Here is a 13,401-nt window from a genome sequence, read left to right as displayed (position 1 = left end):
GCTTTGGCCCACCATGCTGGCAGAAACCCCACAGAGGCCCGTGGGAGTGGCTGTTTTAATATCTTCAGTACTGCGGCCTAAGACATGCTGCCCTGCCCCACAGAGCATCTGGAAAGAAGATGTAGGAGAGTGACCACGTCAGGCAGTAAAAAGCAGTTATCGAGAATGGACACAAAAACAGCATGATGACACCTAGAAGAAAGAAAAAGGCAAACGCTCAATTCTTATGAAGCTGTCTTATGTGTATTTTCCTCCCTCTAAGTCCAATCCCCATCTTTCCAGCCTTCAGTTTTTACTCACACTAAAAAACCATTGGCATATGAGCCTTACCTTTATGAAGTTTGTGTAACTAGATAATTACAATCTAATGCAATCTCTATTTCTTTTCATTGTTCACTTAAGGCTTTCTTATCTCTCCTTGCTATTCTCTGGAATTCTGAAAGTGAAAGTGTTAATTGCTCAATTGTGTCTGACTTGTTACAACCCCATGGACTCTATAGCCCACCAGGCTCCTTTGTCCATGGAATTCCCCAGGCAAGAATAGTAGAGTGGGTAGCTATTCCCTTCTCCATGGGATCTTCCCAACCCAGGGATCAAAGCCAGGTCCCCTGCATTGCAGGCAGATTCTTTACTATCTGAGCCACCAGGGAAGCTCTGACTATTGAATATTCATTGGAAGGACTGATGCTGAAGCTGAAGTTCCCATACTTTGGCCACTTAATGTGAAGAGCAACTCATTGGAATAGACTGTGATGCTGGGAAAGATTGAGGGCAGGAGAAGGGGGCGACAGTGGATAAGATGGTTGGATAGAATCACCAACTCAATGGACAAGTTTGAGCAAACTCCAGGAGATAGCAAAGGACAAGAAAACCTGGTGTGCTGCAGTCCATGGGGTCACAGAGTCAGACATGCATGACTTAGCAATTGAACAACAACAATGCCATCTCAGATTCTGTGTTGTCAAATTCAGATCAGAAATCAGTCTTCCCAAGAATACATTTGAGTTGCCTGGATCTCTTGCTAGAAAAAGAAAAGAAAAGAAAAAAAGTATATTCATATTGTTTCAACTTTAACATGTGATAGGGGTCAATACAGTATTATACACATGTGGAAGAGTTAACATAGCAGGGCTAAGACTGCTATCCTTAGAAAATCCTGCTTGCAAGGTGGGCCAAGAGCCTAGAATCTTGAATAATAAAGTTTCCTACACTGATAAAAACTGATGAGATCAACTGGATATACAAGTGAGGTAGTTAATGCAGAACACTGATTTCCTTCTGTGGAAGTCTGGAATTTTGGTACATGCTAGGCATGAGAAACGCTGGACTGGAAGAAACACAAGCTGGAATCAAGATTGCCGGGAGAAATATCAATAACCTCAGATATGCAGATGACACCACCCTTATGGCAGAAAGTGGGGAGCTAAAAAGCCTCTTGATGAAAGTGAAAGAGGAGGGTGAAAGAGTTGGCTTAAAGCTCAACATTCAGGAAACTAAGATCATGGCATCTGGTCCCATCACTTCATGGCAAATAGATGGGAAAACAGTGGAAACAGTGTCAGACTTTATTTTGGGGGGTTCCAAAATCACTGCAGATGGTGATTGCAGCCATGAAATTAAAATACACTTACTCCTTGGAAGAAATTATGACTAACCTAGATAGCATATTCCAAAGCAGAGACATTACTTTGCCAACGAAGGTCCGTCTAGTCAAGGCTATGGTTTTTCCAGTGGTCACGTATGGATGTGAGAGTTGGACTGTAAAGAAGGCTGAGTGCCGAAGAATTGATGCTTTTGAACTGTGGTGTTGGAGAAGACTCTTGAGAGTCCCTTGGACTGCAAGCAGATCCAACCAGTCCATTCTGAAAGAGATCAGCCTTGGGATTTCTTTGGAAGGAATGATGCTGAAGCTGAAACTCCAGTACTTTGGCCACCTCATGCGAAGAGCTGACTCATTGGAAAAGACTGATGCTGGGAGGGACTGGGGGCAGGAGGAGAAGGGGACGACAGAGGATGAGATGGCTGGATAGCATCACTGACTCGATGGACGTGAGTCTGAGTGAACTCCAGGAGGTGGTGATGGACAGGGAGGCCTGGCGTGCTGCAATTCATGGGGTCGCAAAGAGTCGGATACAACTGAGAGACTGAACTGAACTGAAGCAGAGGGGAGGGGCTTCCCTAGTGGCTCAGTGGTAAAGAATCCGCCTGCCAATGCAGGAGACTTCAATCCCTGGGTTGGCAAAATCCCCTGGAGAAGGAATGGCAACCCACTCCAGTATTCTTGCCTAGGAAATCCCATGGACAGAGGAGCCTGGAGAGCTACAGTCTGTGGGGTCACAAGAGATGCACACGACTGAGCAACTAAACCACTGCCAGGCAGAGGGGACCTATGTGTCCAGCCCCTGTAAATGCCTTCAGCACTGAGTCTCTAAAGAGCTTCCTAGAAGACAGACTTTCACAAGCAGTGTCACAATTCAGGCTGGAGAATTGTGTCCTGCGTGACTCCGCAGGGAGAGGATGCTTGGAAGCTTGCACCTGGTTCCCTCCAGACTTGGTTCCTTTCAAGTTTCCCTTGACTGATTTGGTTTATCCTTTTGCTATAACAAATCTGAGCTATATGTGTGACTCTCTGCAGAATCCTGTGAGTCCTCCTAGAGAAGCACTGACCCAGGGGTGGTCTTGAGGGAGCGCCCCCCCTCCACTCCGACAACACAATTTCAATCTCAGATTTACCACCAAAGGGCACCAACATTTTTGGAGATCTACTTTGCACTAGAGGCTTCCCAGGTGGCTCAGTGATAAAGAATCTGCCTGCCAATCCAGGAAACACATGTTTGATCCCTGGGTCAGGAAGATCCCCTGAAGGAGGAAATGGCAACCCACTCCAGTATTCTTGCCTTGGAAATCCCATGGACAGAGGAGCCCAGTGGGCTACAGTCCATAGCGTCACAAAGAATTGTACATAATAGAGCTCAGGCACACTTTGCACTAGACGGTCTGCTGGGTAGGTTACAAAAAGTACTTTATGCGCATTTCAGAATTACCCTGTGATTTAGGATTAAGTCTGTTTTTCAAATAAGGAAACAAAGGGTATATAATTCGGACAAGGTCCTGATTCATTCCCTCATCTGCTTGGATGTTAAAAACTAGACACAGTCTGCTTCAGAAAGCTCAGATGGAGGGAGGGAGTGTATAGTCTATGGCATTTCCACGGGAGGAATTAGCATGTATTCCTCAAGAGAAATCAGAACATGGGACCTGAAAAAGACCACTTCTAAGGATAAGAAGCAGTTACAGAAAGGCATTCAGTTCAGATCAGTTCAGTTCAGTTCAGTTCAGTCACTCAGTCGTGTCCGACTCTTTGCGACCCCATGAATCGCAGCACGCCAGGCCTCCCTGTCCATCACCATCTCCTGGAGTTCACTCAGACTCGCGTCCATCGAGTCAGTGATGCCATCCAGCCATCTCATCCTCGGTCGTCCCCTTCTCTTCCTGGCCCCAATCCCTCCCAGCATCAGAGTCTTTTCCAATGAGTCAACTCTTCGCATGAGGTGGCCAAAGTACTGGAGTTTCAGCTTCAGCATCATTCCTTCCAAAGAAATCCCAGGGCTGATCTCCTTCAGAATGGACTGGTTGGATATCCTTGCAGTCCAAGGGACTCTCAAGAGTCTTCTCCAACACCACAGTTCAAAAGCATCAATTCTTCGGCACTCAGCCTTCTTCACAGTCCAACTCTCACATCCATACATGACTACTGGAAAAACCATAGCCTTAACTAGACGGACCTTAGTCGGCAAAGTAATGTCTCTGTTTTTGAATATGCTATCTAGGTTGGTCATAACTTTTCGGAATACTACATCTAGAGAACAGTCATTGATTTGTTGAGTTAATGAGATAATATTTTAAACCAAAGCTGTCCTGAAGAAAGGTCTCAGGAGCCATAGAGCAGTTCCTCAGATGTACAGAGCTCTTGCTGGGGGAGAAGGCAACTTGGTCTAAAAAGATGACTGGCTGTCCTCCAATATCCACAGCAGGTATTTTGAAATCTATCCAGCAGGGCTTCAGTATCAACTGGTGTCAGGTTTTGAGGTGCGGTCTCCCCCTTTACCCACACAGCACAGACAATCCATGGAAGGCTGTCAAGTGTGCCATCTATTTTGAGAAGAGGGGATCAATGGTGTCTACAAAGAACACTGTGGGAAACGCTGCTGCAATGAAATAAGAGAAGGGCTAGTGAAGGGAAGAAGGGGGCTAAGAAATTTCCATTTACAGGACACATCTGTGCCAGAGGATTTATATACATTACCTCATTTAATCTCAAGAATCTTGCAAGGTAGGGATTATCAGCTTCGTCTTAGAGATGAAGAAAACTGCAGCAGGCTCAAATTCAGGAAACTAATATGTGCTGAAGTTAGAACTTGAACTCAGGTCTGTTTAGCTCCAAACCAGGTATCTTCTCCCCTCATTGTGCCTCTGCCAACTGGGACACAGGAGGAGCCAGCACTTGGAACTTGGACAGGGCTGTGGGTGCTAATGCTATAGAAGAAAGGGTGTGAGCTTAAAGGGGAGAGTCAGGATGGAACCTAGGACCTTCAAATAACCAAAAGCGAAAGTGTCAGTCACCCAGTCATGTCTGACTCTTTGCATCCCCATGGACTGCAGCCTGCCAAGTTCTTCTGTCCATGGGATTCTCCAGGCAAGAATACTGGAATGGTTGCCATGCCCTCCTCCAGACTCAAGGATTGAACCTGGGTCTCATGTATTGCAGGAAAATTCTTTATCATCTGAGCCACCACTTCAAACCAAGTGGACCACATAGAAACTAAGCATAGATGTCATCCTGTTTACATGAGCGCATTTCAAAAGAAGAAAAATCGGTGTTCCTTGAAGAAGACCATCAGTTGGGGAAATCTTAGGGAGACATCTTCCAGGGCCCCAGTGTGACCAGGGCCTCAGGGCCTGGCACCCTTTACTCAATTGCTATAGCCCAGAACCTGCTTCCTCAGTATCAGCTGTACGGTATTTCCAACACTCATGTCACATCGCTTCATCTTTACCCCCACCACTACCTTTCATGTGATAAAAAGCTGGTTTTCCTACTTCCATTCTGAGTCTCCTACAGTCTATTCTCCACATTACAGTCAAAGGGAACATGTAAACTGATGCTCAGAAATCCCTTCAGAGACTCCTCATTTGCCTCCAGGATCCAGTCCCCAATCCCGCCCAGTCTGCTCGCTTCACTGGCCTCAGTCTGTTGCCAGCCCTCTCTCAGCAAGTTCAGCCACACTGCTGCTCAAATGCATCTGGCTGCTCCTTGCCTCAGAGCACTCACAAAGCTCTGCTTCATTTTCTGAACCACCCCTCCCACTGCTTGGCAAATCATCTTGTAGTTTTCATGTGTTTTTAATTTTTTCCAGTTTTATTGAGATATCACTGACATATACCTTGGTATTAGTCCAAGATATATCAACAACTTTGACATTTGTGTATATTGCAACATAATAACCATAATAAATTTAGTTAGTATCCATCACCTCAAAAAGTTACAAATTTTTTTTTCTTGTGATGAGAACTTTTAAGATCTACTATCTTAGCAACTTTCAAATAGACAATACAGTATTGTAGACACCATGGTGTACATTACATGCACAGAATTTATTTATCTTGTAACTGGAGTTTTTACCTTTTGACCAATTTCACCCAGGTTTCGTTCCCTCTAGGCATTCCCATCTAAATTAGGTCATCCTCTGATGCCCTCTGAGATGCCATTATCATGGCAATGAGCAGCAATGATAATAAATGATCACTAGTGACATTAAGAGCAATACATTTCACTTACCTCCCAGATAGACCATTTTTTTCCAGCTCTCAGACTCCAGGATTTCATCATGTGGGTAGTAGCTCTGGTCCATCATGAACAGAATCATGAGTGAGGCCATGCAAGAGAGAATGAACGTGTTGCCTTTGGTCAGGAGGGAGGTGGAAGCCAAAACACAGGAAGCATAGGGGCAGGGTAGACCCTTGTATGTGAAAGGAATGCCTGCAGGGAAAGAAAAGATGGGGTTAACTGCTTCCCACTGCTCTAAAGCATCCCCAGGAGGAAGCCCTTCTCTCTTTGGGTCTTCCCTACCCCATTTTCCAAATTCCTTCACTCTCAGGGCAGCGGCCCGCTGTAAAGAACTTAGTTATTCAGAGATGATGTGTGGGTTTTGCACTGGATCCCCAAGGTAAAGCAGGCAGCTAGGACCAGGCCTGTGCCCTGGCACCTAGGAAGCCTCTGTAGAAAAGGCCTTTGAGATATTTCTGTCTGCCTCCACAATCCCTTGCATTGTTACCTTAGGCAAGGCAATTACCTTCCCTGGAGTTCAGTTTCCCCATCTGTTTTGGGAAACTGGAGTATGACCTCTAGTTTTAGGGTCTGTGAAGCCATGTGCTCCATCCAAAGGTCACACAGCAAGAAAAAAGCACAGCTGGTTCAAGAACCAAGGGTTCCCGCCCCCTAGACCAGGGGTCAGCCAAGGCAACCTGAAACCTCCAGTGGGCCTGCAGTAGGAAAGAGAAGGAAGGAAGAGTCTCCATGAAAGGAAGGAGAAGAGTCAGTTACTGTTCCCGGGTTTCTGACATCTACCCTCAGCCACAAGTCTGGTTTCCACTCACCTGTTGAATAAAAACAGAGGCGGAATGAAATAGCTAACACATAGATGATGGCCAGTAACCCATTCAGAGGTCCATCCACGCCTAGAAGCAGGGCTGAGGCCAGGCCGAAGGTGGTGAAGACTGCGAAGTCATTCAGTTCGGTTCCTGCTCCAGAAGGCCAAAGTTAGAGGAACTTCCGCTCACATGTCCTGTATCTTAGTCCCCTCTGCTGGGGGAGCTGGAGTGGTGACAAGCAGGATCCTGCTGTCAGGTCTCTGAGGGGCCGGGAGGCAATGCTGCTTCCTGGGGTGGTCTGCTGATCAAAGATTAGGGTCTCCTGGCTCTGCCTCAAGCTGATCATGTGGCCTTAGGCAAGTCTTTCTCTGTCTAGGTCTTAGTTTTCCTGTCCTTCAACATGCGAGGGTTGGACCACAATTGGAAACAAATTAATGATATGGAACCCTTTTTTTTTTTTTCAAGCAAAATCTTACTTGGGAATATTTTATTATCTTTAAGTGAGTTGCTCTGCTTGGGGTATTTTTCATTTCTCCACACCTCCATTGCCAAAACCACAGCTCCCACTCCCAGATCTGCCCTGAGAGGGAGACAGGGCAGATAAGCCAAGTCAAGGCCAGAAGGGCAGCCAGAGACCCACAGGTGAACCAGCAGAGCAGCCAGATCTAGGCTGCGGGGCTCACAGACTCCTGTTCTAGGGCTGCTTTGGCTACACTCAGAGGGACTGAACAGGGGTGGTGACTGCCGGAAGCCTGCTGGATATTACAGGACAGCGGAGCTGACTGGAATGGGTGCTCCTGGGGTCAGGGATGATGAATCTGAGGCCTGGACTCACCGGATTTGGAGCAGATGTTCAGGTGTCTGGTCGCTGACCCGATAGCCATGTCTAATAGAAAGCTGACCAAAACCATCCAGGAGGCGCAGGAGCATTTCCTAAAGTGCAGGCCCACAGGCCAAACAGGACAGCTCTCTCAAGTAGTATCAAAGAGACTCCACCCCTACCCACCCCCAACTAAACCAATATGCTTCCTGTGCTAGCCAGCACACACTCCTACATGCTCCCTAACTCACATCCTTTCTGATCTGTGCTGCCTCACACACCACACACACATACACACACACAGACTTTCATCCCCTTCATACTCATATTCTCAACCCACATTCTCAAAGGGCTGCCCTCTATAGGTAATCATTAAGAAACAAGGTCCCTTCCAATTCTAAATTCCAGGCGTATTTGATGGCAAGGGAGATCCTAGGTCCTAGCCCAGCCTCCACAACCATCTCACTGTGGCCTCTGTTCCTCCATCTGTAAAATGAAAGGTTTGTATCAAATGATTTCTTTAACAGATACAAGCCTATTTAGATTATCTATTTCTCCAATGTGAGTTTTGTATCTTTGAAGAAGTTGATCTGTTTCATCTTAGGCTATCAAGTCTGTGGACACAGAGTTGTTCACAATATTCATTTATTATACTTTTAATGTCCATGTAATGATTCCTCATTTTTCATTTCTGATATTCGTAATTTGTATCTTCTCTTTTTCTTGGATAGCCTGGCTAGAGGTTTATCAATTATGTTGATCTTTTCAAAGAACTAGATTTTGGTTTCATTGATTTTCTTTATTGACTTCTTGTTTTCAATTTCATTGATTTCTATCCTAATTTTTATTATTTCTTTCCTTCTGCTTACTATGGATTTAATTTGTTCTTTTTTTTCTAGTTTCCTAAGATGGAAGCCTACATAATTGATTTTAGATCCTCCTTCTTTTCAGTTTTTTCAAAGACTTAATTTTTTCGGGAAATTTTATGTTTACAACAAAATTGAGAGAAATGCAGAGATCCATTACCCTTGTTCTCACATATGCATAGCCTCTCCCATTATCAATATCATTACAGAATGATACATTCTGGCCTTGGTATATACCAAAAGTGACCCTACACTGACACATTGCAATCACTCAAAGTCCATAATTTACCTTAGGGTTCATTCTTGGTGTTACATTCTATGGTTCTGGGCAAAAGTTTAATGGCATATATCCATCATTATAACATCATACAGCGTATTTTCACTGTCCTAAAAGTCCTTTGTGCTCTACCTATTTATGTCCTCCCCAACCCTCCTGACAACTATGATCTTTTTATTGTCTCCATATTTTTGGAGACATATTTCCTCCATATTTCCTTTTCCAGAATGTCGTGTAGTAGAGGTCATATAATCTGTAGCCTTTTTAGATTGGCCTCTTTCACTTGGTTATATGCATTTAATGTTCCTCCATGTCTTCTTAGGGCTTAATAGCTCATTTGTTTTTAAGACTGAGAGTGATAGTCCATTGTCTGGATGTACCACAATTTATTTATTCATTCATCTGCTGAAGGATACCTTTGTTACTTTCAAGTTTTGGCAGTTATGAGTAAAATATCACAATCATCTAAGTACAGGTTTTGAACATAGTTTTCAATTCATTTGCTTGATTGTACGGTAGGAGTTGGGCTTCCCTGGTGGCTCAGAGGGTAAAGAATCTGCCTGGAACGCAGGAGACCTGGATTCAATCCCTGGGTCAGGAAGATCTCCTGAAAAAGGGAATGGCTACCCACCCCAGTATTCTTGCCTGGAGAATTCTGTGGACAGAGGACCCTAGCAGGCTACAGTCCATGGGGTTGCAACAAGTTGGACATGACTGAGCAACTAACACTGACATACTGACTCATGGTAGGAGTATGCTTAGTTTTGTAAGAAGCCACCAAACTGTCTTCCAAAGGAGCTGTACCATTTTGCGTTCCCATCAGCAATGAGTAGGTGCTCCTGTTGCGCCGCATCTTCAGAAGCATTTGTTATTGTCAGTGTTCTGGATTCTAGTCATTTTAATAGGTGTGTAGTGATATCTCATTGTTATTTAATTTGCATTCCCAAGACGACATTTGATGAGTATCTTTTCATGTGCTTAAATGCCATCTGTATATCTTCTTTGGTGAGGTGTCTGTTAAATTCTTGGGCCCTTTTCAAATTGAATTGTTTTCTTATTGATGAATTTTAAGCTTTGTATATTTTGGACTATAGTTCTTTATCAAACGTATCCTTTGTAAATATTTTCTCCCAGTCTGTGGCTTGTTTTCTAGTTCTCTTGACATAGACTTTGGCAGAGCAGATTTCTTTTCTAATATATGCATACAATGTATACATTTCCCTCTAAGTACTGCATTCACTGCATCTCACACATTTTGATAAGTTGTATTTTCACTTTCATTTAGTTCAAAATATTTTTTAATTTCTCCTGAGACTTTTTTTGTCTATGTATTATTTAGAAATGAGTTGTTTAACCTCCATGTATTTTGGAATTTTCTAGTTATCTTTCTGTTCTTTCTAGTTTAACTCCATATGGTCTAAGAGCATACTTCGTATGATTTATATTTTTTCAAATTTGTTAAAGTATGTCTTACAGACCAGAAAGTGGTCTATCTGGGTGAGCTTGAGAATAACATGTATTCGGCTATTGTTGGATCAAATATTATATAAAATATCAATTAGATCCAGTGGGTCAAGGGTGCTATTCAACTATATCCTTACTGATTTTCTGCCTGCTAAACATCCAATTATGGTAATAGATCCATAACATTCTGCTTGTAGTTCTATTAGTTTTCATCTCATGTGTTTTTGACACTCTAAATGATTTCCAAGATATCTTTCATACCCTTCCTTCAGGGATTCCTTCTTTTTGGCTGCGCTGGGTGTCCGTTGCAGTGCACAGGCTTTCTCTAGTTGTGGTACACAGTGACATGCAGGCTCAGTAACTGTGGGGAGCTGACTTCTCTAGTCGCGGCACATCAGCCTAGTTGCCCCACGGCATGAGGGATCTTAGTTCCCAGACCAGGGATCAAACCCACATCCCTTGCATTGGAAGGTGGATTCTTAACCACTGGACCACCAGGGAAATCCCACCTTCAAGGATTCTGTGTTTCTCTCCAGCACATGCTCCCAGACCCCCTCTGAAAGCAGCTATAACAATCTCAGGCCAACTTGCCCTAGGAGGCCACACCCAAGTTGACGCACTGACTGCAATGCTTGGGTGGCCCAGCAAAAGCAGAGAGCCTGACCCTAGACCTCAGCAGTCCTAAAACAACCTTAGAATTTCCTTTGTTTAGACCCATATTTATGTGTCTAGAGGGGCTTCCCTGGTGGCTGAGCAGGTAAAGAATCCCCTGTAATGCAGGAGACCTGGGTTCGATTCTGGGATTGGGAAGATCCCCTAGAGAAGGAAAAGACTACCCACTCCAGTATTCAGGCCTGGAGAATTCCATGGAGTAAACAGTCCATGGGGTTGCAAAGAGTCAGACACAACTGAGCGACTTTCACTTCACTATGTGTCTAAAGGGAACTGGGCCCACCATCATGGCCTTAAATACTACATTCCCAGAAGATTAGGTTGAACTAAGAAGATAGAGATTTTCTGCTGCAGGTATGTCCCAATTTATGAGACCCCCCCCCAAACCTAGATTTAGAGAATTTTCAAACTGGAAGGGAACTTAAACATCATTAGGTAAAACCATCTTATTTTATGGATGAGAAACAGATCCAGAGAAGTTACTTGCTAATGGTTAAGTCTCCATGAAGAGATTATCTTTAAACCTCTGATTTCACAAAGGCATTGAAATACAATTCAATTCATAGAAATATAATTTGCTTACAATTTTCGGGGGGACCCATACTCATGTCTCAGACTTTCCAGAACAGTTAACTTTAATTATTCTGCCAGGTCATATGCTGTAATTTAAGAATCAAAAAAATATTAATGGTAGCCTGCCCACCCAAGGATTGTGCAAAGGCTACAGGAATGGAATCTCTTGATTTTCTTATAGAAACCATTCTAGATTGCCATATCTGGAAAGATCTATAGAGATCATAGTTCCTTGTTTTACAGATGGAGAGGGACTCCCTGGCAGTCCAGCGGTTAAGACTATGTGCTCCCAATGCAAGGGACATGGGCTTGATCCTTGGTTGGAGAACTAAGACCCTGAATGCTGCACCAAAAAAAAAAAAAGATGGGAGAAACTGAGGTTCACGATGTGACCTAGCCAAGGTTACGTATCAGGCTGGTAGTTGAACTGAGGCTAGGATCTTCACCCCTCGACTCCCAACCCACTGCACTTTCTCCTGCCCCGAGTCAATCTGTATGCCTCAGTGCTTTGTTCTCTAGACAAACCCCTCCCTCCCTCATGCCATTGGCTCCAGCTCTCGGCTAAGAGCTTGCTGGGCCCCTAGACATACTTGCAGAAGCTGCAGAAGATGGAGAAGAGCCCCAGGATCATGTTGGCCAGGGACAAGGCATTGACAACATCCTTCCAGGTAAATTCATTCATCTGGGGGTGGCTCTGCTCTTTGGTCAGGAAGAAACTGCTGCACTCACCTGGGGCCCAGGAGAGAGGGTCATGGGGTTGCCAAGGTCAAAGAGTCCCAAAAGAATCTCTCAGGGACCAGGTACCTCCTGTTCCCCTAGACCCCACCCTAGAACTGCACCCTCCCAACATCATTTCACTGGCTGGAATGAAGGAGACTACAGGTTTATGGAGGAGACCCAGGAGGTGAGACAAAGGTGCTGAAGATGAATGCCTTGGAACGTTCAATAGCAAAATGAGTGAACCATAGCTATGAATCATGACCACAGCCTCCACCCATCTCTGATGCCTCTTGCGCTACAGCACAGACCTCTCTCCAGCCCATACAGTGACCCGCTGGCACCCCCATGGCCCAGGGTCCAAGGGGTATGGGCCATTCCCCAATCTGAGAGATGAGCCCCTTGTCATAAAGACCTTCATCATAAATGAGCCTCCTTTATTTTTACATTACAAAGTAAGCAAGTGTTAAGTGTTAGTCGCTCAGTCGTGCCCGACTCTTTGCGACCCCATTTTCCAGGCAAGGATACTGGAGTGGGTTGCCATTTCCTTCTCCAGGGGATCTTCCCAACCCAGGGATCGAACCCTGGTCTCCTGCACTGCAGGCAGATTCTTTACCAACTGAGCTACAAGGGAAGACAAAGCTACTTTTAGTACTCTAGAGTGAGCCCACAGGAATCAAAACACTGGCAAGAGGTAACCCCCTCATCCCTAGGAGTGGCCCAGGAGGCGAAAGGCTGCCTGATGGGAGGGAAGCACAAAGGGCCTGCTGCAGATCCAGGCTCCTTTGCCCCTCCAGCCACACTCCCTCCCTCAGAAGGAGAGGGTGTGGCTGAGGTGCCTCAGGGTCCTAGTCCAGACAGCCCCCAGCAGCAGGCCCAGTACCAACAGCGGAAGAGATGAGAAACGCGAAATGAAGACAGACAGCGCTGGATAGTTCACAGGACCCTTTTACCACATTCTGTCTCCTGATCCTGACAACCTGGGGAGATGCTACTATAATTTTCCCTATTTCATGGTTGAGGAAGCTGAGGTCCTGAGAAATGGACATACTTGCTCACAGTCACATATTAGGTGAGTAGAATCAATCTCACCTGTTTGATTCTAAATCTGGTGCTTTCTTACTAGGGGTGTGATCTCAGCAGGAGGAGGTCTTTGGGGCAGGGGGGTGATGAGGGAGCTCCGATGGCCAGCCCAGCGGGGCAACTACAGCCTTTCCACGCAGAAGCAGCCCCTGCCAGTCCTCCTCTCTCCCCCAGCCTCCTTTGGCAGCAGGGATCAGCTGGCCCTGGCCATTTTCACACTCCCGCTCTGTCTGTGTTCACTCTGTGTTCACCAAATATGTGCACTCCTTACACATAAA

General features: G+C 45.1%; 1 protein-coding gene across 1 annotated transcript; it reads right to left on the bottom strand.

Annotated features, from left to right (window-relative positions):
* Nucleotides 1–12,083, bottom strand: LOC102184582 (CDP-diacylglycerol--serine O-phosphatidyltransferase; the record flags this gene model as incomplete). Its single annotated transcript, XM_013962861.2, has 5 exons — nucleotides 1–192; nucleotides 5,840–6,040; nucleotides 6,658–6,801; nucleotides 7,487–7,584; nucleotides 11,914–12,083. Coding segments are annotated over 5 exons (741 nt in total), but the record flags the coding sequence as incomplete, so codon positions are not given.

The sequence above is a fragment of the Capra hircus genome, chromosome 3 (assembly GCF_001704415.2).
Source record: "Capra hircus breed San Clemente chromosome 3, ASM170441v1, whole genome shotgun sequence".
Lineage (NCBI taxonomy): Eukaryota > Metazoa > Chordata > Mammalia > Artiodactyla > Bovidae > Capra > Capra hircus.
Note: the sequence above shows the minus strand (reverse complement) of the source record. Positions and strands in the feature narration are given on the sequence as shown.